This window comes from Rattus norvegicus, chromosome 7 (assembly GCF_036323735.1).
Source record: "Rattus norvegicus strain BN/NHsdMcwi chromosome 7, GRCr8, whole genome shotgun sequence".
Lineage (NCBI taxonomy): Eukaryota > Metazoa > Chordata > Mammalia > Rodentia > Muridae > Rattus > Rattus norvegicus.
Genome location: NC_086025.1, coordinates 118,118,610 through 118,141,658, shown reverse-complemented (window position 1 = coordinate 118,141,658; position 23,049 = coordinate 118,118,610). Strand labels below are relative to the sequence as shown.

General features: G+C 47.0%; 2 protein-coding genes and 2 non-coding genes across 6 annotated transcripts in view; 2 read left to right on the top strand and 2 right to left on the bottom strand.

Moving 5' to 3' along the window:
* Positions 1 to 3,886: 3,886 nt before the first annotated feature.
* Ribc2 (RIB43A domain with coiled-coils 2) lies at positions 3,887 to 18,937 on the bottom strand. Of its 2 annotated transcripts, NM_001013949.1 has the most exons (7): positions 18,607 to 18,892; positions 17,384 to 17,465; positions 14,915 to 15,259; positions 12,232 to 12,350; positions 8,270 to 8,497; positions 5,004 to 5,170; positions 3,892 to 3,972 (listed from the first exon to the last, which is right to left on the bottom strand). In NM_001013949.1, exons 1-7 carry the CDS (start codon positions 18,718 to 18,720, stop codon positions 3,894 to 3,896), a joined length of 1,134 nt encoding a protein of 377 aa, NP_001013971.2. In that variant the 5' UTR covers positions 18,721 to 18,892; the 3' UTR covers positions 3,892 to 3,893. The 2 variants fall into 2 exon arrangements, with proteins under 2 accessions (XP_038934779.1, NP_001013971.2); XM_039078851.2 differs by lacking the exon at positions 14,915 to 15,259 and having other exon boundaries at positions 3,887 to 3,972; positions 18,607 to 18,937.
* LOC120093908 (U6 spliceosomal RNA) lies at positions 7,061 to 7,167 on the top strand. The gene has a single exon (XR_005487626.1). It is a non-coding gene; the product is annotated as a U6 spliceosomal RNA (small nuclear RNA).
* LOC120093910 (U6 spliceosomal RNA) lies at positions 16,080 to 16,182 on the bottom strand. Its single transcript, XR_005487628.1, has one exon. It is a non-coding gene; the product is annotated as a U6 spliceosomal RNA (small nuclear RNA).
* Positions 18,938 to 18,975: 38 nt separating the features above from the next.
* Smc1b (structural maintenance of chromosomes 1B) overlaps positions 18,976 to 23,049 on the top strand; it is a 61,786-nt gene continuing 57,712 nt past the window's right edge. Inside the window, exons 1-4 of one of the 2 annotated variants that reach the window (XM_063263329.1) lie at positions 18,976 to 19,142; positions 21,089 to 21,277; positions 22,651 to 22,763; positions 22,845 to 23,048. In XM_063263329.1, coding sequence (XP_063119399.1) covers positions 19,034 to 19,142; positions 21,089 to 21,277; positions 22,651 to 22,763; positions 22,845 to 23,048 — 615 coding nt within the window. In that variant the 5' untranslated portion in view covers positions 18,976 to 19,033. The remainder of the gene's footprint in view (positions 19,143 to 21,088; positions 21,278 to 22,650; positions 22,764 to 22,844; position 23,049) is intronic. The other variant, NM_001130498.1, reaches the window with a different exon arrangement.

The following is a 23,049-nucleotide window of genomic DNA, read 5'->3' as shown; positions in this document are numbered from 1 at the left end:
GCCCTCGGGTCTCTCTGCCTTTTCATCTCCTCCCCACTGCAGCCTCACAACCACTCCATAACTTTCTGCTTTTGTAGGTTTCACTGGAGGTCACACAACATGGAGCCTTTTGTTTTTGGCTTCTTCCCCTAAGTGATGAGCATTTAAGTTTTCCTCGGGTCATTACTCTTGGTGGTGGAGTCACCGCTGCCTGGTGTGTGGTTTTCCATCTCTGTTTACATTGAACTAGTCACTTTCGAGTTCTGGCTTTATCAATGAAAGTGCCGCAGGCATTTCCCGAGAAGGCTTCTGAGAGCTCGTGGGTCATTCCTTCGGCTGAGTTAAAATGACTTCCGAGTGCTGTTATTCCACCTTCCTGAGCTCTTTTATAAAAGGGTGTTTTGTTTTTTGAGAGCGGGTCTTACTATGTGGTCCAGGCTGACCTCAAACTCTTGACTCTCCTTCCTCAGTCTCTGGGGTGCTGGGATTAATGGTATGTGCCCTCACATATAACTTAGATCTGCCCTTTACAGGCAGCATAAAACACATTTGAAATGTCCACATTTCAAGAAGTAGATGAAGCAAAGAAAGCAGAATATTAACTGTAGATGTAGGCTGTGGGTGTGTGCATACTGTACAACTCCTTTTAGCTTTTCTGGGTTTAAAGTTTCTCATAATAGAATAATAATAAAATTAAAATACAAAGTCTAAAAGACTATTCAGAAACATAGTAGAGGGCTCCTAATCTGGGCTCAGCTGTGGGAAATCTCTTAGCCCATAATGTTGCTGAACTAAAGTGGTGTCCCAAGCCCTGAGGTTAACTCCTTTTTTTTTTTTTTTCCTGTCTGGCCACAGGGAACTGTGCTGCTGACCCCCAGCAGATGATGTCTGTAATGGTAACAGAAAGGGACTTTCTTTTGGGGACACACAGGCATAATTAGATACAGAACACTGGTCTACTGGAAATCGGTAGCAAGCTATGTCTCTGCACCCTAAGTCCTTGTGTGTAGACATTAGGACTGCTAATGACTTCAGTCTTTTGTGCTCATGGGTGACTCAACCTTGCACTCCTCTGCAGGAATGAATACTCTTCAGATCTTCCACTGGGTCATAGGACATTCCCTGCCTAGGGACTGTCATGAGATCGTCATGAGATCTCGGACTTGAAGAGGCCTTGGTGCTCATAGAGTAGAGAGACATATCCCACCCCACCCCTTACTGCCCCAGTTCTCACCGTACCTCCCTCATCTCAGTTACATTGTCTCTTGCTGTGAAGAGACACCTTGGCAACTTTTATAAAGAAAAGTTTTTAGTTGGGGTTGGCCCTATAGATAGGTTCAGAGGTTTAGTCCATTATCATCATAGCGGGAAGTACGGAAGCGTGCAGACAGACAGAATGCTGGAAAAGGAGTCGAGAGGTCTATATCCGGATTGGCAGGCAACAGGAAGAGAGTGAGTCACTAGGCCAGGCTTGACCTTCTGAAAAGCCAAAGCCCACCCCCCAGTGACACATCTTCCAACAATGACAAGCCCAGTCCAACAAGGCCACACCCAGTAATGTAATAGTGCCACTTCCTATGCGCCTGTGGGGGCCATTCTCATTCAAACCACCACAGTCCTCAAAAGTGGGAGGATCCACCACCTCAGCAGGCTGCCTACTGTCCATCAACAGAATGGCATTCAGCGCAGACCTGTTGGAATCATTGACAGACCCCTGTGCTCCTAGGCATTTTATTCTGTGGTGGGATGACTTGTGTTTCTGCCTTCCGATAGTTCAGACTGTAACCTTACTTGTGATTAGAATAGGTTTGACCCCCATAGACTCATGTTTGAATGCTTGGTCCACAGGTAGTGGCACTATTAGAAGGTGTGGCCTTGTTAGAGGAAGTGTGTCACTGTGGGGGTGGGTTTTGAGGTCACATAGTGCTTAAGCTCTGTCCCATGTGATCCAGACCCTCTTCCTAGCTGTCTATGAAGACAGTCTCCTCCTGGCTGCCTTCAGATCAAGATATAGAACTCACAGCTCTTCCAGTATCGTGTCTGCCTGGATACTGCTGTGTATCCCTCCATGATGATATTTGACTGAACCTTTGAAACTTTAAGCTCCAGTTAAATGCCTTAGTCCTGGTGTCTCTTCACAGCAATAAAAACCCTAAAATTCTTGGAAATAGGGTAATTATAAGTGCAATTAACATGAAGTCATTACATCCTATCTCAATATGACTGGTGTCATTATCTTCCTGGCATCTTCATCACAAACTTCTAACCCTTGGAACTGTAAAGAACTAGGAATGTCTACTCTGTGGTCTGCTGTAGTGCTTTCAAGGCTCCCTCTCCAAAACACCCACACCACGCTTTCTTCCTGGCCTGTGTTCTTGTCTCTTTTTTCTCCCCAACCCCCCGGAGCTGAGGACCGAACCCAGGGCCTTGCACTTGCTAGGCAAGCGCTCTATCACTGAGCTAAATCCCCAAACCCCGTATTCTTGTCTCTTAATGCACTCTTAGAATCAGAAGAAATGATGGCTAGGTTCTAGAGGTGGGTGCCCTGGGTTTGATAGTGGGGCCACCCAAGTATATAGATGGGCACTGTGTAGCCCACAGAGGTTCCTCTGAAGGGACTGGGCCCTGGCCTCTTCTCAGATGAGAGTCTTTGGTTTCCATGTGGCAACATTTTAGTCAGTGTCATAGGATTCCACATTGCTCTAAGAAGAGAAGCCTAGTTTCCTTGTTGCTGGAGCCATTCACAGGGTGTAGGGGTGGTCTCCGAGGAAAACACAAGGTTGTATGGAATGAGCCAAAGTGAAGCCTGTAGGCCCTGCAGTTGACCAAACACCGTGAGCCACTTTGTCACTACCACTGAGTCTGGGTTCAGGTGGGAGTTTTTAAAGGACATGCCTCCAGGAAACCTGTTCATAACTGTGGGCAAAAGAGGCAGCCACTGAGTGCACACTGCTCTGCTGACCTCAATTCAAGAACAGTTTGACCTTCCTGAAAGCCCAGCAGCTTCAGCAGGAGCCTATTTCCTGGAGAATGCATCTGTAATGGGTAAATGTGTAGGTCTCCTTGGTCTGAATGTCCTACTCTGGGGATGTCCAGACCCAGGAGGAACACTATTGCTAGTGGAAGTTCCAGACAGAAAAGATGGGAGTAGAGGTGAAATGAGTGCCTCAGGACCATGTCCCTGAAGGGAGGTAATACTTACTGCCCAGGATCTGGTGACAGGATGTGATGCAGGGCTGCAGGCTGGAGCAGAGGCCTAGACACTAGGAAAGGAGATGCTATATTGGGCACCAGAGGCTGAGCAAGTAGCAGAGGGCACTGGGTCCTCCCCAACCAGCAGGGCTCCCAGGTCAGCTTGCTTTTCTTACAGCAAGAAATAAAAACTGATGCTTTCAAGAAGCCACTGCTGCCTGGGGTCTTTGCTATAGGATCTGGGAGATAAAACAGCTGAAAGCCAGATTTGGTGGGTTCAATCCTGAGTGCTGAGATATTCTGGGGGGAGGGGTGGGCGTGGGGGATCACCATAAGGCCCTAATTTAAATGTATTCCTTTAAATTAGGTTCTCCCACTAGACAATGAGAGTGGTTATGGGATTAGGCCCTCTTTGTGGTGGGAATCCAAGTAAGGGATGCTTTATGGCAGAAATGATGTTCGCTGATATGGCAAATGACTCAGCAGCCAGCTTGGAGCTTGAGTAGCACACAGGCCCTCAGTGTAGCCTCTCTAGAATGGTTCACTGTGCCCTATGTCCTCAGCACCCAAAGCTGTGCTAGAGACCTCCACAGAGCAGAGCTAGGCCAAGTGTGCACGTGCCCATAAGGGGATGTTCAGACCAAGGAGTAGATTCACTTGGGAATGAGTGTGACTCCTAGGGGACCACACTACTGTAAACAAGACAAGAGGAGTCTTTTCCATTAGCGGCTTCTTGTATTAAACTGTGAGAAATAGTCTTCTGTGGGTTGACTTGAGGGGGCTGCATCCAATTGTCTTTTCCTAATGACAAAAGAAAACAGATGAGCAAACGTGGGGCAAAGCTCATGAGCAGATTATCCAAACGCTACAGAATCTGTTCCAACACTAAGGATGAGCTCAAAACAAAGAGCAATTGCCCTTGCAGAGAACCTTGGTTCAGTTCCCAGCGCCCACGTGGAGGCCCACATTAGTATGCAATTCCAGTCTCAGGGGATCTGATGCCCTCTTCTGGCCTTTGTGACACTTCATGCAAGTGGTGCACAGGATTCATGTAGGCAACACACCTGCCTATACATATATAAACCGTCAGTGACTCACGGTATCAGTGACTCATGGGGACATCCCACATGAGTATGACCGTATCTTTTTTTTTTTTAAAGATTTATTTATTAGAGGGCATCAGATCTCTTTATAGATGGTTGTGAGCCACCATGTGGTTGCTGGGAATTGAAATCAGGACCTCTGGAAGAGCAGTCAGTGCTCTTAACCACTGAGCCATCTCTCCAGTCTCAGAATATGACTATATCTTGTCAGGTCAGGAGTGCTGCTCCTTTTTTTTTTTTTCTTTTTTCTTTTTTTTGGAGCTGGGGACCGAACCCAGGGTCTTGCACTTGCTAGGCAAGCGCTCTACCACTGAGCTAAATCCCCAACCCAGTGTTGCTCCTTTTAAGCCCCAGTGGTTGCCATGGCAACTGTCAGACCCTGTGGTGACAGGTTCTAGTTGGAGCAGATTCCTGGGTTCCCTTCAATACTCAAGGATAGAGTAGCTGAGTGGTAAACACTTACCTGGTGTTCGCTTGCTACTTTATCTGGCATGGACACACCCCAGCGCTACTCTTGGGGTTCAGCCTGTACCCAGCTGACTGACATGTGAAAGGGCCTGGAGACACTGAACGTGGGCTACTATTGGACCCCCAGGCTCAGCTGTGAAGCCTCCTTCAGGAAGCCTCCCTGATTTCCCATGTGACGGGTGTTACTCAGGCACATAAGGTACCCGGTGACCTATGGGCTGCCCACCTACTCTGCACCAACTTGAGGTCCCTGGCACTCACTGTAAATACTGCTGCTTGGCCAGGCTGAGGTTGCTGCAGTCCAAGGCCCTGCGCTGTTCCCGCAACAAACGCTGCTGTTGTCGCTCCTGCAGCAGGCTGGCATGAGCCTTCCGGGTCCTGCGCAGGTCCCAGTCCATGTTGTGCTGGCGCTCTTCCTCCTGAAGCCTCTGCGGGCAAGACACGGGTTTACTACCTTCTCTTAGGTCCAGGAGCCTGGGGGGCTCACCTGGGAAGCCTGGCCTCTTTTTATGGATGGGGAAACCGAAGTTTGAAGAAGGGGAAAGGAGGTGACCTCTCCCACTCTGCCTTCTTCCTGTGTGGCTTGGCTGCTTTCTGACCTCAAATGGCATGAATACTCTCTCATTCCTGAAGGAACAGTGGGGACCTGCCTTCCACAGTGCTTCCAGCCAGACTGATTCCTGTCAGGTCCAAAGGAGGGTTCCCAGCTGGCTTTGCAACACCAACTCCCGCCCCAGCAAGCTGTCCAGCGTGGGGGTTGCTTGTAGAATCCCTGAACATACAGACATAAGCCTCACTCAGTGAGAACAGCGTCACCCTGGGGGTGTTGGGGATAGCCTAGTTCCAGATAACTTGCCTTTCAGCCCTAGACATGCACTCCAGATCCTTCTTTGCCTAGCATGGAGTCCTCCAGAGGACAGTGGGGGAGAAGTGGCTCCCAAGAGGGCTCAGCTCAGCAGACTTGCCACAGTAATCTCCCAGGAGAAGCAACAGGGTGGGCCAGGCTGAAGGAAAGATGTGTATCCACACCAGAGCGGGAGGGGAGTCAGCATGGCCTCGTGTCAGGACCAAAGGTCAGCCTACACTGATTTAGCTACCTGCTACCTGAGAGGAGTGGCCTTGCTTCTGGGAATCTCAGAGGCCTCTCTGTAAAGAGATTGCTCAAAGGTACCCTGCCAGCTACATAAGATGCATTTGCTTCAACATGAGCTCCATTTCCCAGATCACCTGGGGCTCAGAGAGCATGAGGAAGACAAAGCAGCAAGAGCCACAGAACAAGGGCCTGAGCAACAATTTTAATGTGGTCTTTTCCCTTTGTGTGTTCCTGCCTTTAGATCTTGTAGATTAAAAACTGGACCAAAATGCTAGGTTCAGGGTAGGTGGCCAAACTTTGTTGCACAGTCTCGCTGAACAGAAGTATGATAGACAGGCAAAGACTGCCATTTACGTTCTCTTCCCTCCACTCAGGCCAGCCCTCCATGTACCTGTCACAGGACTGCCCACCATGTACACATCACAGGGCTGCCCTCCATGTACCTGTCACAGGACTGCCCACCATGTACCTGTCACAGGACTGCCCACCATTTACCTGTCACAGGACTGCCCACCATGTACCTGTCACAGGACTGCCCTCCATGTACCTGTCACAGGGCTGCCCACCATGTACCTGTCACAGGGCTGCCCACCATATACCTGTCACAGGGCTGCCTACCATGTACCTGTCACAGGGCTGCCTACCATGTACCTGTCACAGGGCTGCCCTTCCTCACCCCAGCACTTCTGCCTGCTGGGTTGTTGAGGGGCCAGTCCACATCCCGGGAGTCACTTTGGTGCAGGGGTTTCTTCTCTATTCTCCAGGGACATTTTCCTTCCCTGACCCTCCAGGACATCCCTCTGGATCTGTCTACCCACCCCTCCCCCACTGGCTTCAACAGGTCCCTGCTTTATAAATGATGACCATGCCTGAGCCCCAGACCTCAGGGCTCTCCTCTTGTCTGCATTTGCCCACAATGGCACCCAGGATTGCTGCCTTGCTACTCTTTGTAACAACTCCCACACTTAAGGCTCTAGCCGAGACCTTGGTCTGAGTCCTGATCACACACCTGCTCCTCTCGGCTTTCCCACACCTACCCTTTATCTGGAAATTGTAGGCAGAACATGATATGAATTCCTCAGTAGCCATTATTCTCTTGTCCTCGATAGAAAAGGACTAGCAATACATTTCCCATTGTCCTTTATAATCAGATTAACTTTCTAAATGTTGTCTAATAAAACATGACTGGAAATATCTTGTGAAATTCCTTTAAACTGTAATCTCTGTGCTCACTTCGGCAGCACATGTACTAACATTGGAATGATACAGAGGGGATTAGCATGCCCCCTGCGGAAGGATGACACACAAATTCGTGAAGCTTCCATGTTTAAAAAAACAAAAAAACTGTTAACCTTTCTTCTCCCCAGTTTGTTCATGTACGTGATGGCTGGCATTTAAACAGCCATTATACACAGGGCAGGACCAGATGCAAAGGACGGCAGAACACAGTGGCCACAGAGCTTCTATTCAAGCCTCAGGCTGTTCTGAGGATCAATACAGACAGACAGATTCTACCTTGCTTAAAATGCTGGAGTTGATGCTTTGGGGGTTTCTTCTCTTTTGCCATATCAGGCAAATGTTGTGGTTTGTCCTGAAGTTATCTGTATTTTGATGCTAATTCCACTGCCCCAAGGACAGCTGCCTAGTCACGGACTCAGGAATCAGGTGACTTCACCAGAACCTTCTCCCCATTGATCTTGTAAAGTACAGGTGAAGAGAAGGAAGGATGGGCGGAAGAGAAGTTTGAAGGAAGAGGAGGAGACTAGAAGAGAAAGGAGAGACAGGAGACAGGAGAGAGGGGAGAAGCCATGGCAGGTGATGTTAAGATTCTGCTCTGTGTATTTACAGGTTGTTATCAATGTTCCTAAGGGATGGATGGTACCGGGCTTTATATGTTTAAGTGGGCAATTATATCTTACCAATTAGGTCAAAGATAATAATTGTGTTATGTGTTCTTTTATGTGAGGGTTTGAGTGTAGGAAAGTGTGTGGCTGGGATGTGTTTCTGCCTAGATATCTAGCAGATATCTTGGGCACCACGGTGCGGACCTAGTGGGGTAAAAGACCACAATACTTTTTTATTTTTATTATTTTTACGACAACAGGCAAACCTAATCCCACAGATGCCTAATGGACATTATGCAGTCCAAAGTTGTACTTGTAAGCTCCCCGATCCTCCCAGCCTGCCCCTTGGCCCAGCTTCCCATCTCTGGAGATACCAGTTCTATCCTCTAAAAGGCCTGTAGTCACCTTCCCCTCCTCCCTCACATTTGCTAGATACATCATATGTGGCCAGAGTTTCTGGCTGTTATCTCTCACCACAGTGAAAACGGCCTGCAGCAGAGGCAGCTCTCAGAGTGAGCACTGACACAGAAGCTGAGTGTGTGGGTAGCTCAGGGGCGCAGAGGTGGCTCTGTGGCCTGGGAGGGACTCACCAGTTTCTCATGGATTTGCTGCTTCCATGTTGACCAGATCTCCTCCAACTGCTCCCGGTTCATGCCCTTCCAGCGGTCAAGCATCACATGGCGAGGTCCAAAGTTGCTGGCTGCCTGCTGAGGGTTCTCAGAGAGTAGGTCCCCATGCAGCAGGTTGGTGATCTCGCTCATGTTATCCTCTTGTTCTTGTTGTTTCACTTGCCTCTTCCTTTCTGCCAACTCCACAACCTATGCAGAGAAGGACGTCAGAATACGCTGGAGTGACTACCAGGTCAAGGCTGGCTGGGGACCCCAGCTATCAGAGCACTGCTGGGCAGTGGCTGGGCTTTGGGTCATTCCCCACAGCAATGTGTATAACTGTGGATTTCTATACCAACTTGTCAAAGCAAGGCACTGCCCATCGGCTTGTCCCTAGGCAGTGCATCCATGGTCCCTAAAACCTTTAGACACCTGTGCACAATACAGTGTGACATCTAAGAGTAGAAGCACACTGCTGCCCCAGCAGTCCTGACAGTTTCAGCATGGCCCTGGTTACAAATGAGTTCCTGTCCATTTACCATTCAAGGCCTGGAGGTGAGGGACTGTGTGATTTGTACAGTGAGTCGCCTGCCCTTGCTAGGCTGCAGATATTTCCCTGTACAGTCAAGAGATGATGTGACAGTTATTCCTGGTTGTCAATTTGATGATATCTGGACTTAACTAAAACTCAGGCTGCTGGGTACATATGTGAGAAACTTTTATTGGATCATTTGAGGTGGGAAGACTATAGCAGTTTGAATAAGAATGCTCCCAAAGGGATTAGAAGGATTAGGAGGTGTGGCCTTGTTAGCAGAATTGCGTTGCTGGGGATCAGCTTTAAAATGTGTGGACTTTCAAAAGTCCACACCAGGCCCAGTGTCTGTCTCCCTGCGCCTGTGGATCAGGACGAAAAGTTCTCAGCTACCTCTCCAGAACATGCATGCCACCATGCTCCCATCATGATAATCCTCTGAAATTGTAATGTTTTAAATGCTTTCTTTCATAAGAGTTGCTTTGCTCATGGTGTCTCTTCACAGCAATACAACACAGAGACAAAGATCCACCTTAAATCTGGGCTCACCCCTGCGGGCAGCCTATATAAAGGACACAGGAGAAGGAAACTTTGCTCTTTTCTTGACATCAGTTTCACCAGCAAGTTCATTACTCACTGGTGTTAGAGCCTACTTCTTTGGAATTCTGAGGTATACTGGTGACCACCTCATAGACTGAATAACAACCACTGGGTTTCTGGACTTTCTGTCAGCCATTGTTGGAATAGCCTGACCCATGACCTGTAAAACTATAGCTATATTCATTCACTCTGTCAGTTCTGTTTGTCTAGAAAACCCTGACTGATACAGATGGATTAGGAGACACTTCCCAGCATCAGCCGATCTGCTTAGAAAGAATGGGCAGAGGACTCACAAGGTGGGTGTGGAATGGGTTTATAATTCTAGCTAGTCCATGTAAAAGACACACAATCCAGGTATTTCATTTACAAACTGTAAGCCTAGATTGGGCAGGCTTGGAGTTCTATTAACTTATTTTTTCAGTTATAAAATTCCTTGTTGGGGCTGGGGATTTAGCTCAGTGGTAGAGCGCTTACCTAGGAAGCGCAAGGCTCTGGGTTCAGTCCCCAGCTCCGAAAAAAAGAACCAAAAAAAAAAAAAAATTCCTTGTTACTTGTTGTTTCTCCTGGCCATGTGCTCCTGTCCATCTCCTCTCATGGCAGCCTCCTCCACTCTGTCTTCTTTCTTCCTCCTCTCCCTCTACCTGCAACCCCCTCACTAGATCCTAAATCCCACCTTCCTCCCTCCACTGCCCAATCACAGGCTCTAGCCTTTTATTGACCAGTTAAACTGGGGAGCAAGGCTCATAGAGCATCTCCTGGTGCATATGTGATGTGCTCATTGTGTCTGCAGGCAACTACATCGCGAGAAGCCAGTATTTAGCCAGTCTACAAGCAGCATGAGACAGACCCACTACAGGCAGGGGTTTGCAGGAGGACAGCTGCCCTGTCACCCAGCACAGGCTTTGTGGCAGTCAAGACCAAATTCAGATACTTACCATTTAGTACTTGGATAGCCTCGGAAAACTGCTCATCAATGATTTGGCATTAGTCAGCCTCTTTGGTAGGGCTGTCAAATAGGCTAACATGTTAACAGGGAATTCTTGCCAGGGTTAAAAGTATCAGCCACCAGGGCTGGAAAGATAGCTTATTGTTTAAGAGCAGAGGCCCTAAGTCCTAGTCTCAAGCACCCACACCAGGCAGCTTCCAGCTTCCTGTAACTCCAAGTCCAGAGGATCTGACAATTGGCCTCTTGAAGGTAACTGCATTCACATGACCCAGAATAAAAATAATCAAATAAATCTTAAATCGTGGCTACCCTTCAGAGTCCTAACAATGTGCTAAACTGTCCTAACACCACATGGGTTCTCAGATTTAATAGCAGGTGTAATAGTCTAATGCTGACTGTGACACTGTGCCTGACCATGGGCTTATTCTACCCTACAAAATGTGAGCAAGGGAGGCTGTGTGGGTTCTTGGAGGACATGGATGGGAACAACACATCCTTTCCTTTCTGTGCTGCTGGGACCCTCTCCATCACCTGCCCTGACTCAGCCAGCCTGGGATGGACACACAGCTGGAGGGGACATTGGTTTTGTGCTGGGAAACAGTCACTGACTTCTAAGGTGTGCTTTACTAGAGCAATAATGCGTGCCTTTGGGTAAAGTGGGTGTTGCCTTCACCCTCACTCTGCACATGATAAGACAGGTGTCTACGGGCTTGCCTAAGGCTGCAGAGAAGGGCTTCGCCTTGAACCTTACACTTACGCTCTGAAGCCTGCATGCTAAACCCTAATATCACACCATCTTCTGATAGAATAAGCAGTCCCCACTGTGCCTGCCCTGCTGACAACCAATAGCCCGTCTGAGATGTTCTTTTCTTCGTTGGGACAGGGCCTCTCTGTGTAGCCCAGCAAGGCCAGGAACCATATCCTTCCTTGGAGTGTCCGAATCACAGGTGTGGACTATCATGCCCAGCATGGAATTTTCTTTAACTTTTAATATTCCTGGCTAAATGGCAAAGTCTCATACCAGTCAGGAATAGGAGCTGTGAAGGCAGAGGCACTGTGACAATTCTGCCCCAAGTGTCCATGTGAATGGGGAGTGGTGGCGTCTGAGGGTATCACTGCAGATGCTTATTAAAATAGTATGGACTAAGCCAACCAGAGTGGTGGTTCATGCCTTTAATCTTGGTACTCAGGAGGCAGAGGCATGAAGATCTTTGAACTCAAGGAGGCCAGTCTCCTCCACAAACTGAATTCCAGGACAGCCAGGACTACATGGGAAGACTTTGTCTTGATTTAAAAAGAAAATCAAGAGTAAATGTGAAGTCTTCCTAAGACCATCGGTTTAGAGCCGGGGTAAATCACATAGTACCACATGTGGAAACGAACAGACAAAACAGCAACCAACAAAAACAAAACAAAACAAACCTCAGAGGAGGATGCAGTTTCCAAAGGAATAAGAAACTTGGAGTCACTTCAGGAGGGGCTGGAGGACAAGAGGCTTATGGGGCAGCGGATGGTTGGGAAGAGGAGGGTGTATTAGTCTGATTACTGGCCTATGGCCCGATAAGACTGAGACAAGCCCAGACGAAGGGTTGCTCATCTGGGCAGATGTTCCCATCCTCATTCAGAAGGTTTTAAAAAGTGACCCCCCCAAGTCCTGCAGCCTCTTGCATGGAGAACTTTATAGGTTTCACTCTTAGTTGATGGACAGGCCAAATCAGATTTCATCTACCTCTGTCATGGGGTGAGCCCTGTCAGAGCTGGTGGCATGAGTGGTCTGGTTTTGGAACCCCTCAAAACTCTGGAGCCCCTCCAGGGAAGCTGCTGTGTGCATGCCCTTCCCCGCAGACTGAGCTCAGGGTGTCATACCTGTTTCTTGTTGAACTCTTTCACTGCTGCGCAGACTGCCTTCCTGGTGGTGATTTCCAGCCTCTGCAAGTCTCTGGCTGCTTCATCAAACTTTAGTTCCGTCTGTGTGTGGAGGTGTTCTGCCAGGAGAGAAGACATATGTGTATGCTGACTAGAAGTACCCCCAGTGGTGTGGTGATTCACTCATTCCTTACCATGGGAGAGAAGGGGGAGTGAGTAGAGGGAGAGGAGACTTTACGCCTCACAGGTTCTAGGAGATTTAAGTGTAGCTCCTACATCTTTGTGAACAGGAGTACTAGCGATCTCTATGGATTGATGCTGTCTGTTGTGAACTGATGACGTCTGCAGCAGTCCTGAGGTAGATTAGTCAGGCCTCTAGTCTATCAGGGGATATTTGATGATGTCTGCAGCAGTCCTGAGGTAGATTAGTTAGGCCTCTAGTCTATCAGGAGATATTTGATGATGTCTGCAGCAGTCCTGAGGTAGATTAGTCAGGCCTCTAGTCTATCAGGAGATATTTGATGATGTCTGCAGCAGTCCTGAGGTAGATTAGTCAGGCCTCTAGTCTATCAGGAGATATTTGATGATGTCTGCAGCAGTCCTGAGGTAGATTAGTCAGGCCTCTAGTCTATCAGGAGATATTTGCAGCCTGACAAAGGCAAGAAGTGGTAGCACTCAGGAAAAAAGACTGCAGAAACAGCCGAGAGGCAGAGCAGAGCGCCAGGTCACAGACACTTGTGGAGTAGTAGCAGAACTTTGTTAGGCCAGTGAAGGGGACAAGGAAGGATGAAGGTCAAGGGAGTGAAGTAGAACGGCCTGTAGCCAGAACAGGCTTCCAAACATGGCCTAGCACTGTTAACAGCAGCTGTTGCTTAGCCTCTGAGCCCTGCCCTCACAGTGCTGACCTATAGCTTCTGCTTTCTGTGCTTGTGCTTTGAGGGGCTCCTCCATATTTCCCAAACCAAAGGACACAGACTCTTCCTTGTGCTGGGGACAGAGCCTCACACATGCTAGACAAGTTCTCCAACACTGTGCTACACCCCAGTCCCAAAGGACCAGCCCCTCTCTTTTGCCTTGACTTTCCTGCCTCTGCCGTACCTGCATCCACAGCTCCTTCTTCATTTGTTAGTCGGCATGCACCAGGGGGCGATGAAGAGCCCCATATTGCTCAGGATGCACACATGGAACTTGGAAACACACAACCCTCCTCAAACAGATATACAAAGGGTGATAGTCCACAGAGGAAAGGGAGGGGGAGAGAAAATGTAGGCTGGAGTGTGGGGCCCAAGAACCAGCTTCTCTAGGAGGACGTGTTTATTCAGATTCAAAGGACTAAATGGACAGGGCAGATGCAAAGGACCTGAGGTGGGAGAGACACCACAGAGTCTCAACATGAAAGCCAAAACGTTTGAAGTGCCATGAGTGAGCGATGTTGTCTGGGTGGGCAAAGGCCCAGCACGTAGAGCCTATGGTGCGCGATGAGTTCAAGCTTATCTACACCCTGTGAAGACACGAGACAGTTTTGAGCTGGGATGAGAGCATGGGTTGGTGTGGTCACTCAACTTGACAGTTTGGGGGAAGTCTTACTCTGCCTGTCATGTTGAGAGTGAATTAGACAGGGGAGTAACAGTTACAAAGCCATTAGCAGAGGCCCATCCAGGTGAGTCAGTGCCATGGCCTGTCTCACGGTGGTGGCAAAGGTGGCAGGTAGGGGTGGTTCAAAGTGTATGCAGGAGGTAGAAGGGGCACGGTTGAGATGAAAGTGAGGTCAGGTTTCTGGTTTGACGGGCAAGGAGGGAGCTCAAGGAGGAGTAGATCCAACAGAGCAGCCCAGGGAGGGAACTGGCCTTGGAGCCAAGTAAATGTGTACATCAAAGAGGCTGAGGCTTAGGCTGACTTCAGATAGGGGAGCAGGACAGCCCTGGGTCAGGCTGCTCACAGCAGCTCTAGGACATGTGGACAGAGGAGGCTGGGAGGGAGGGAAGACCACCAGGGAGAAAGGAGGCTTGGAGGAGCCCAGGCTGAGCAAGGAGACTGAAGCGGTTGAGGAGGGAGGGTGGTGGCTCCCACTTAGTTCAGGTTTGCTCTTCCTTACTCAGTCACTAGTGTTGCACCCAGAGGACCAGATACTGCTGTGACTGCCTGCCTAGGAGGGGCTGACCGCTCCATGGAGGCAGAATATGCTGGTTTTTTGTTTTTCGTTTTCATTCCCCCTGGAGAGGTTCTTTCATGTCTGCAGCCAGAGGTCCCTGGGTCCAGAGAGACCTGCTAGCACTGGGTCTATAACTGGGCTCCCAAAGTACCCAACAGAACCTCCATTTCCACACCCAGGAGACTTGCAAGATCTTCTACACTTTTATCCACCTTCCATACAGGCTGTTGAGTTCTGCCTTGGCTTCCCTCAGTGATGGACTGTGAGCTGTTAGTTAGATAAACCCTTTCCTCTCAAGTTGCTTTTGGCTAGGCTGTTTTTTATCACAGCAACAGAAAGCAAACTAGGACAACGAACATGCTCAGAACACGTTCCCTGTACCATGGCGGCACTTGGAGATGCTGACTCCTAGGGTTGAGGGTTTTGACTTTTGTAATGTTAGTAGGGCTTTGAAAAGTGTCCACTAAAACTGAGTTAGACGGTGACTTGCTGTCAAGACTCCTGTGCTCACCTCATCTTCTCTTCCCTTACCTGCCAGTTTGTGTTCAGCCTGGGCTCGCTCCCATTCCCCGTGCTGCTGCAGAGACCATTCTCGGTTCTGTTCCTTCTGGATTCTCTTCCTCTCTTGGAAGTTTAAATCCTCCCCCATGAACTTCTGCATGCCTGATATGGTGTTCCGCATGTCATTGTCTGAAACCCGGGCTGGAAGCTCTTTCTTAAGGGCCAGGGGGTCAGAAAGATCAAATTCACGGCGAGTTTCTGGCTTCTGAAAACGCTGCTGGAAGTCATTGATAGCTCTACATAGCTGCTTCCTGTGCCTCAGTTCCCGGTCATGCATTATGCACATGACTTTGTCATTGTGCCTCATTTCGGCAGCTAGCAAAGACACAGCATTCATATAAGGCACGGTGGGTAAAAATGGATCTACTTTAAAATAACTTCCATGACTTAAAGACGAGGTTCCAAAACCATAACCATTAAGGAACAGTATCCACACATATAAAAACGGATCGTAAATACACAGGAAAACCAACTGAAAGATGAGCCTAGGCCAGGACAGGCGCATCACTGTAAAGAAACCCAAGTGGGCATCGCACTTAGAAAGAAACATTAACCTCTCGTGGGGAGCATTTAATGAACTTCAGGAAGAAAGTTTAAAGCGTTGCTGATGGCTGCATTAGTAGTGATGTGAGGGATGAGGCTGAGGTTGTCCCACGCACCGCTTGTTGAAGCATAACGTTATACACTTCTAATAAGGCAATCTGACCCACCGACTCCACTCCAGGGTCCCTCTCACATGTACACAGGGGACATGTACCCAGGGGACATGTGGACAGTCACTGCAGCAGTATTTGTCAAAAAAGAAAAAACTTTAAAAATCTGGGTGTGGTAGTGTACACCTTCAATCCTAGAATGTGGGATGCAGAGGCCAGCCTGGTCTGTGTGGCTTCTGTGCTACCTGTATATACCAAATGTGCACACAACACACACACACACACACACACACACACACACACATACACACACACAAAACATACAAAGATACATAAAAGCAAGTTCTTATTGTTGTGGTTATATAAACAGTACAAGCATAAACACATTGGAAATGCACACTTCTGTAGAAGAAAAAAAAGGGGGAAATTGTAACGGGGCACTTGTGCTATATACAACACAGTTCTCAGAATGAATTTTTTTTTTAAATATGGAACGCTTCGCGAATTTGCGTGTCATCCTTGTGCAGGGCCCATGCTAATCTCTGTATCGTTCCAATGTTAGTTAAATTGGTGCTGCTGAAGCAAGCACCAGAATGAATTCTTAAAGGAGAATACCAGAGGCCTAGTGGCAGCTGCATGTGTCTGTTATGTTGGTGTTTGAATTACTTTACAAATCAAAATAAACAAGGCTGAAAAGTTTGGAAAATGTATAATAGTATAAAAAAATGGCAATTTCCCTCATAGTCCAACTATTCCGACATTAACCGCTGACAACGGATTCTGTCTTTTTCTAATCATGCTTTAAGACGTAAGTTGGTGGCCCATTTGTCTCTAAAAATTTGTATGTCCAGTTTTTTTATATTTAAAAGCCCCTATGGTATTTTTAAAAAAGCCAAATGTTCAACAGTTGGTGAAATTGCTGGCCAAGAAAGGAAGACTGGATTCTGTTAGGAATTTTGATCTAGGACCTAGGACACGAATTGAGCCATGTAAATCACCCAGATGGTTCAGAACTTAAAACTCAAAGCTGCTTTTTCTTGACAGGAAGAAAATGCCCACTTAGTTAACCGAGCACAAGGAAGTGTGAAATTTTAAAAGAAAGACAGTGAAAATGATAACCACGTGTGTATGAGTGTGCAATCGAACACGTATGTGCATGAGCGGGTATATGTGTGTGCATTCATTCGTGCTCCAGCATTGCAAGTGTCACTTGATATCAGCAGCTGTCCTCCCTAGGCCAGTGTTAAGTTTTGAAGCAGAGAATGGGTACATATGTACTTAAAGCTTTTCCTTTTTAGAGAAAAAAAATTAAAGAAAACACAAAACAATCCTAACTTTATTTAAAACATGTCTCCTAAGATGTACATTAAAATTCAATAACTTCTTTTTCTTGAGAGGAAGGATATGCTTATTAAGTTAACTGAGCACAAGAAATCACAAAATTTTAAAAGGAGAAAGACCATAAAAATGATAACTCTGGGGGTTGGGGATTTAGCTCAGTGGTAGAGCGCTTGCCTAGCAAGCGCAAGGCCCTGGGTTCCATCCCCAGCTCCGAAAAAAAATGATAACTCTGTGTATGTGCTCACACCTGTGCGTGAGTGTGTGCTTGAGTGCATGAGTGTGTGTGTGTGTGCGTGTGCACGGGCTCCTGTGTGTGCACTCATGAACAGTCAGGCCACTGAGTCCCAGGGCCCAGGAGACACAAAGCAGATGCCATGGTTTTCTCAATCATGGAAAAAGAAAGACATGAGGCCCTAAGATAGATGGGCCTTTTAGAAATGCTCACCAAAGGTTTCATCCCTAGCTTTTTCAGTTACTTCTTTTATCTTCTGGTTACGAACTTGAACATCCCAGGCTTGTGTGTCTCCCTAGGAATGTTAAAGGGAAGAGAGGTTAGAGCCAGCTATCGGTATTCAGTAGGCCACGACTCTCCCCACCCCACCCCGTCCCCAACATTGTTTTTTTGTTTGTTTGTTTGTTTTTCTCCATCTTTATTAAATTGGGTATTTCTTATTTACATTTCAATTGTTGTTCCCTTTCCTGGTTTCTAGGCCCACATCCCCCTCCCCCTCCCCTTCTCTATGGGTGTTCCCCTCCCCATCCTCCCCCCATTACCGCCCTCCCCCCAACAATCCCATTCACTGGGGGTTCAGTCTTGGCAGGACCAAAGGCTTCCCCTTCCACTGGTGCCCTTACTAGGCTATTCATTGCTACCTATGCAGTTGGAGCCCAGGGTCAGTCCACTTATAGTCTTTGGGTAGTGGCTTAGTCCGTGGAAGCTCTGGTTGGTTGGCATTGTTGTTCATATGGGGTCTTAAGCCCCTTCAAGCTCTTTCAGTCCTTTCTCTGATTCCTTCAACGGGGGTCCCGTTCTCAGTTCAGTGGTTTGCTGCTGGCATTGCCTATGTATTTGCCATATTCTGTCTGTGTCTCTCAGGAGAGATCTACATCCGGTTCCTGTCAGCCTGCACTTCTTTGCTTCATCCATCTTATCTAATTGGGTGGCTGTATATGTATGGGCCACATGTGGGGCAGGCACTGAATGGGTGTTCCTTCAACCTCTGTTCTAAACTTTGCCTCCCTATTCTCTCCCAAGGGTATTCTTGTTCCTCTTTTAAAGAAGGAGTGAAGCATCCGCATTTTGGTCATCCTTCTTGAGTTTTATGTGTTCTGTGCATCTAGGGTAATTCGAGCATTTGGGCTAATATCCACTTATCAATGTTTAAATAACACTCCTCTGTGAAGCCCTCTCTGTTTCCCCTCCAGGCTCCAGTCGGTGCTGGTGTGGATCCCACTGCATTTTCTGTGTTTTAAAGTCTGTCTCTTTCACAGTAGTGAAAGGTCTCTCACTTCCTGGACCCAGGGCATTTGTCACCTGGGGAACTGGCTCCTGCTGGGCCATTCCTGAGCAGGTAAGGATTTCCAAGTCCACCCGGCCAAACTTGGTGCTTTCAAATAAAGGCTCCATCAGAGCCTTGGCTCCTCTCTGTCCCGTTCCAAGTGTCTCACCCCAATGATCCTGTTTCTGGCGTCGAAGATCTGTCCCTGCCTGCACAGGTCCATGTACCGCTTCTTGGCTAGGCTGGCCTCCTGTTGTAGGTCTTTAGGAATTGCTACCTCCATGGCTCTGGAGTTTGGCAAGGCTTCAGGGGCTTTCTGAACAAACACGGTAAGAAAAGCCCACAGAAATAAGCTACAGCGCCGAGAAGCAGCGCCCACAAAAGTTTGAGAGCAAGTCTGTCCCAGCGGACACAGGCAGTCCGCTTTCCGCAACGATCTTTGTGGCGCAGGAATCGGATTCCCCGGGAGACGCCAACCTCGGTTGCTAAGCAACGGCGCCTCGCTCGCTCGCGCCAGTCTCGCGAGACTTAGAAAAATTCTTCCCGCGCTTTTCTCACGGGCGCACGAGGGAGCGGCTGAGGCACGGAGCGCAGCCATGGGGCACCTTGAGTTGCTGCTCGTGGAGAATTTCAAGTCGTGGCGAGGCCGCCAGGTCATCGGCCCTTTCAAGAGGTTCACCTGTATCATCGGCCCCAACGGCTCGGGTAACCAGCACCCCAGAAATCCGCGGCCTCGGGGATCCACGGGCCACAGTCGCCCGCTGTAGACCTGAGGGGACCCAGGGACCTACTCTCGCCTGTTGTTGGCCTGAGGAGACCGAGCCACCCCCAGCCCCCATTGTCGTCTCCTGTGGGTCTGCGGGGACCGAGACCACAAACCCCAACTCCGTTGTTGCCGTTGTAGTCCGGAGAGGAGCCAGGCCCTCTGTAGGCCTTAGGGGACCCAGGGTCCCATGTTAGACTGAGGGGGCTCGCTGTCGGCCTGAGGAAACCCGGGGGCCTGTCCTCACCCACTGTTAGCCTGAGGGGACCGAGGCAACTCCAGGGCCTCGCTGTTGCCTGCTGACTGCCCCCTTCCTGCTCCTACTCCACTGTTGACTGTTGTAGGCTCAAGGGAACCCAAGGACCTTTTGTTGGTCTGAGGGGACGGAGCTACCCCAGTCCCTGCTGTTGACTGCTGTAGGCCTGAGGGACCCACTGTTGGTCTGAGGGAACCAAACCCTGTCCCCAGCCCAGTCAGTCCGTCTGTAACCCTCCTCCACCTCCCCACGCTCCCCATCTATCTGAGGGGATCCAGGGGCCTCTGTAACCCCATTGTTGGCCTGAGGGGACCGAGCACCTATTCCCCCCAGCCCATCCACGCCCTCTCCTTCACCCGCTGTAGGCCTAAATGGGACCCAAGGGCCTGAGGGCCCACTGGCCTGAGGATTCAGTGTTTGCTAATGGACTATGCCCAAGAGCCCAGAATCCTGGGCCACCAACCCTTGCTGGCTGTCCTCATCCCCCCTTGGCCCTCCTGCCCTGTAGTCCCGTGTCTCGTAACCCCCCCCCCCCAATCCCATCTCAGCCCAACAGCAGCAAGTACTAAGAATGAAATGGATTTGTCCTTTGTTGGAAAAAAAAAGCACTTGTAACCCAAACATAGATCCTAATTTAGAGCCTAAACGTTAATTTCTGGAATAGTTTTCCTAGTGCTGTGTTTAAATCATTCACTGCAGATGTCTTCAGTCTGAGCACTTAAAAGTTTTTTAGTTTTGATAGAACAGATTCATCTTTAATATTCATTATATAGCAAATCTACCATTGGGTGAAGATCTCCACGACTACCCTGTGGTTTAATGATTTGCTAAGAGATCTTTCAGTGTTTGATTTATTGTTTACTCAAGGTTATTATGCATTACAGTTGAGAGGTATAAAGCAAACTCAGCAGTGGGAAAAGATAAATTCCTTCAGCAGTAAGTTCTCATGTTGAAATGTCACCTACCAAAGAATCTCATGGACACTCAGTGCACAGGGAGATGGCCATGCCCTTTTCTAGCACATACCAAAATTCCAGACTCCTAGAAGGAAGCACATATTTAATCCTAGTCATGTCTCACCAAGTTTAGGCACCATGAGCCATTATTACCAAGACATTGTAGATCCCTGTCCAGATCCAAGTATAAAAATCATGAAGATTCTAGCAGTCTTATTCTATACCATTAGAAGAAGATCGTACATTCAGTTAGCATTTAGCATTTTCAATTTTTTAAGTGTAGAGGTATATTGTGCTGTTGTAATGTTTATGTAATCATTTCTCTATAAAATAGGAGTTACTAAAATAGAGATGTTAAAGGATTTGCCCTAGTGTGATATCCAGTAATGGGAGAGTGCTGAGATTCATGTTTATTTTGGTTAGTTTTATTGAGTTAATTCATTTTTGAATCATGTATTTATATCCTTACATTCATGCCTCTCTGCCATGGCTACATGAAAGAAGCAGTCCACCTACCTGGAGTGTTTTAGTCACATGGATATCTGTACATTGACCAGACAATGAGACTTCTGAGATTTGCGTATTGTTTATATTTCACTTCTGTTGGTAGTTTGGGTTTGGCTCTGAGAAGGTTTTCAGTCATTGAGATTGAATCTTTAACGCTTTTCTTCTCCAGGAAAGTCTAATGTAATGGATGCACTTAGTTTTGTAATGGGAGAAAAAACAACTAATTTAAGAGTAAAAAACATTCAAGAACTTATTCATGGAGCACACATTGGAAAACCTGTTTCTTCTTCTGCAAGTGTGACCATTATATACGTAGAAGACAGTGGAGAAGAGAAAACATTCACAAGGATTATCCGAGGTAGAGGTGAAGGGTATAAATTTTAGTACAGGGTCTGATTGCCTGCTCTCTCTTTGAAGCCTGGGACTTACTAATCACTGGTATAGTGAATACAAGATTTCTCTTAGAAGCATATAACAGAACCTGTTTTATTTCCTATTAAGACTCTTGCTTAAGCTGACTCACTCGTTCTATAGTCTTACTGTCAAGTAACATTTCTATACTAGGATGTTTGCTTAAGATGAAGGAAGGAGCCTACCTCTAACATGGAAACATCATACAACTTTTTCAGCTTCTCTTTGCTTGTTTTCTTAGTAAATAATTACTTGTATATTTTTGGCTTATATATACCTAAAAGCAACTTGAATAAAATGTTTATTATTATTCATGAATTCTCTGGGTTACTCTAATAAACTATTAATGTCTCATCTGTAATAAATATATCATGTTTGGACTTTATAGAGTTATAAAAAGTAGGTATATATTTTATTGTTTTTTCTTGTTGCTGTTTCTATTTCATTAAAATGCATACTCCCACCTTCCTTCTCCCCTTCATTCCCTTTCTTGACAGGGCCTTGTAGTCCAGGCTGACCTTTAGCTCTCAGTCCTACTTGGTCCCTAAAGTACAGACATTGCACGCATGCACTATCATGTCTGACTTTACTACATTTCTAAAGAATGAAAACTGTATTACTAACTTACATATTTAGAAACATAATTTAAGTTTTTCTACATTTTATTATTTGGAGTAGTCATTGGACAGTTTTCTCACTTCCTTTTGGACATTTATTAGTTGTGATAGGATCTCAGAGTGTTGTTAAAACAAGCTCAGGTGATCCTCCTGAAGGAGCTAAAACTGTAGGCCATGTCACCATACCTAGCCTTTGCTTTTTAAATGAGAATTCTGCCTTTTAATAAAAATTCTTTTGTTCATTGTATTAAAAAGTGTAATACCAGCTGGACATGGTAGTGCATCACTCAGGAGGCAGTGACAGGCAAATCTCTGTGATTTCAAGGCCAGCCTGAGCTACAAATCAAGTTCCAGGACAGCCAAGGCTACTACAAACCCTGTCTTGGAAAAAAGCAAGAAAAAAAAAATCAACACCCCCCCCCACACACAAAGAAACATTCCAACCATCTTTCTTTTACGTTTTTCCCACTCGTTTCTGATACCACTTTCTCACATGCTATTTTATTTGAATATTTTGTTTATATCTCTAAGATATGAACTCTTAAGATCAAACACTTTTTATCTGTTACTACTGTGAAATCTTTAGTATATATTTGTTGAGTAATTAAATGAGCTTATTTATAGATATATTAGTTCTATTGTTGTAAAACCAGTCATTTCAATAAGAAAAACATTCTGTAACAGCTTATTTTGCTTACTCTAGGGGGGTGCTCAGAATTTCATTTTGGGGATAAACCTGTGAGTCGTTCTGTGTATGTAGCCCAGTTGGAAAACATAGGCATAATAGTCAAAGCACAGAACTGTCTAGTTTTTCAGGTAAGTAGTTTTATGCATTTTATTTGATTCATTTTTAAAACATATTACCATATTTTACATGCCGTTGTGCTTTACTAATAGGGAACTGTAGAGTCAATATCCATGAAAAAACCCAAAGAGAGAACCCAATTTTTTGAAGAAATCAGTACTTCAGGAGAGTTTATAGGAGAATATGAGGCAAAGAAAAAGAAGTTACAAAAAGCCGAAGAAGATGCACAATTTCATTTTAACAGGAAAAAAAATGTAGCTGCAGAACGGAAGCATGCAAAAATAGAGAAAGAAGAGG

Excerpts from the sequence above, each read along its gene's own strand:
- Ribc2 (NM_001013949.1), bottom strand. The coding sequence starts at position 18,720 with ATGGAGGTAGCAATTCCTAAAGACCTACAACAGGAGGCCAGCCTAGCC. Across the intron at positions 12,351-14,914 it reads GGCTGAACACAAACTGGCAG|AACACCTCCACACACAGACG; the intron begins GTAAGGGAAGAG and ends CTCTCCTGGCAG. Across the intron at positions 3,973-5,003 it reads GCCAAGCAGCAGTATTTACA|GAAAAGACAATTGGATGCAG; the intron begins GTGAGTGCCAGG and ends TTTTGTCATTAG.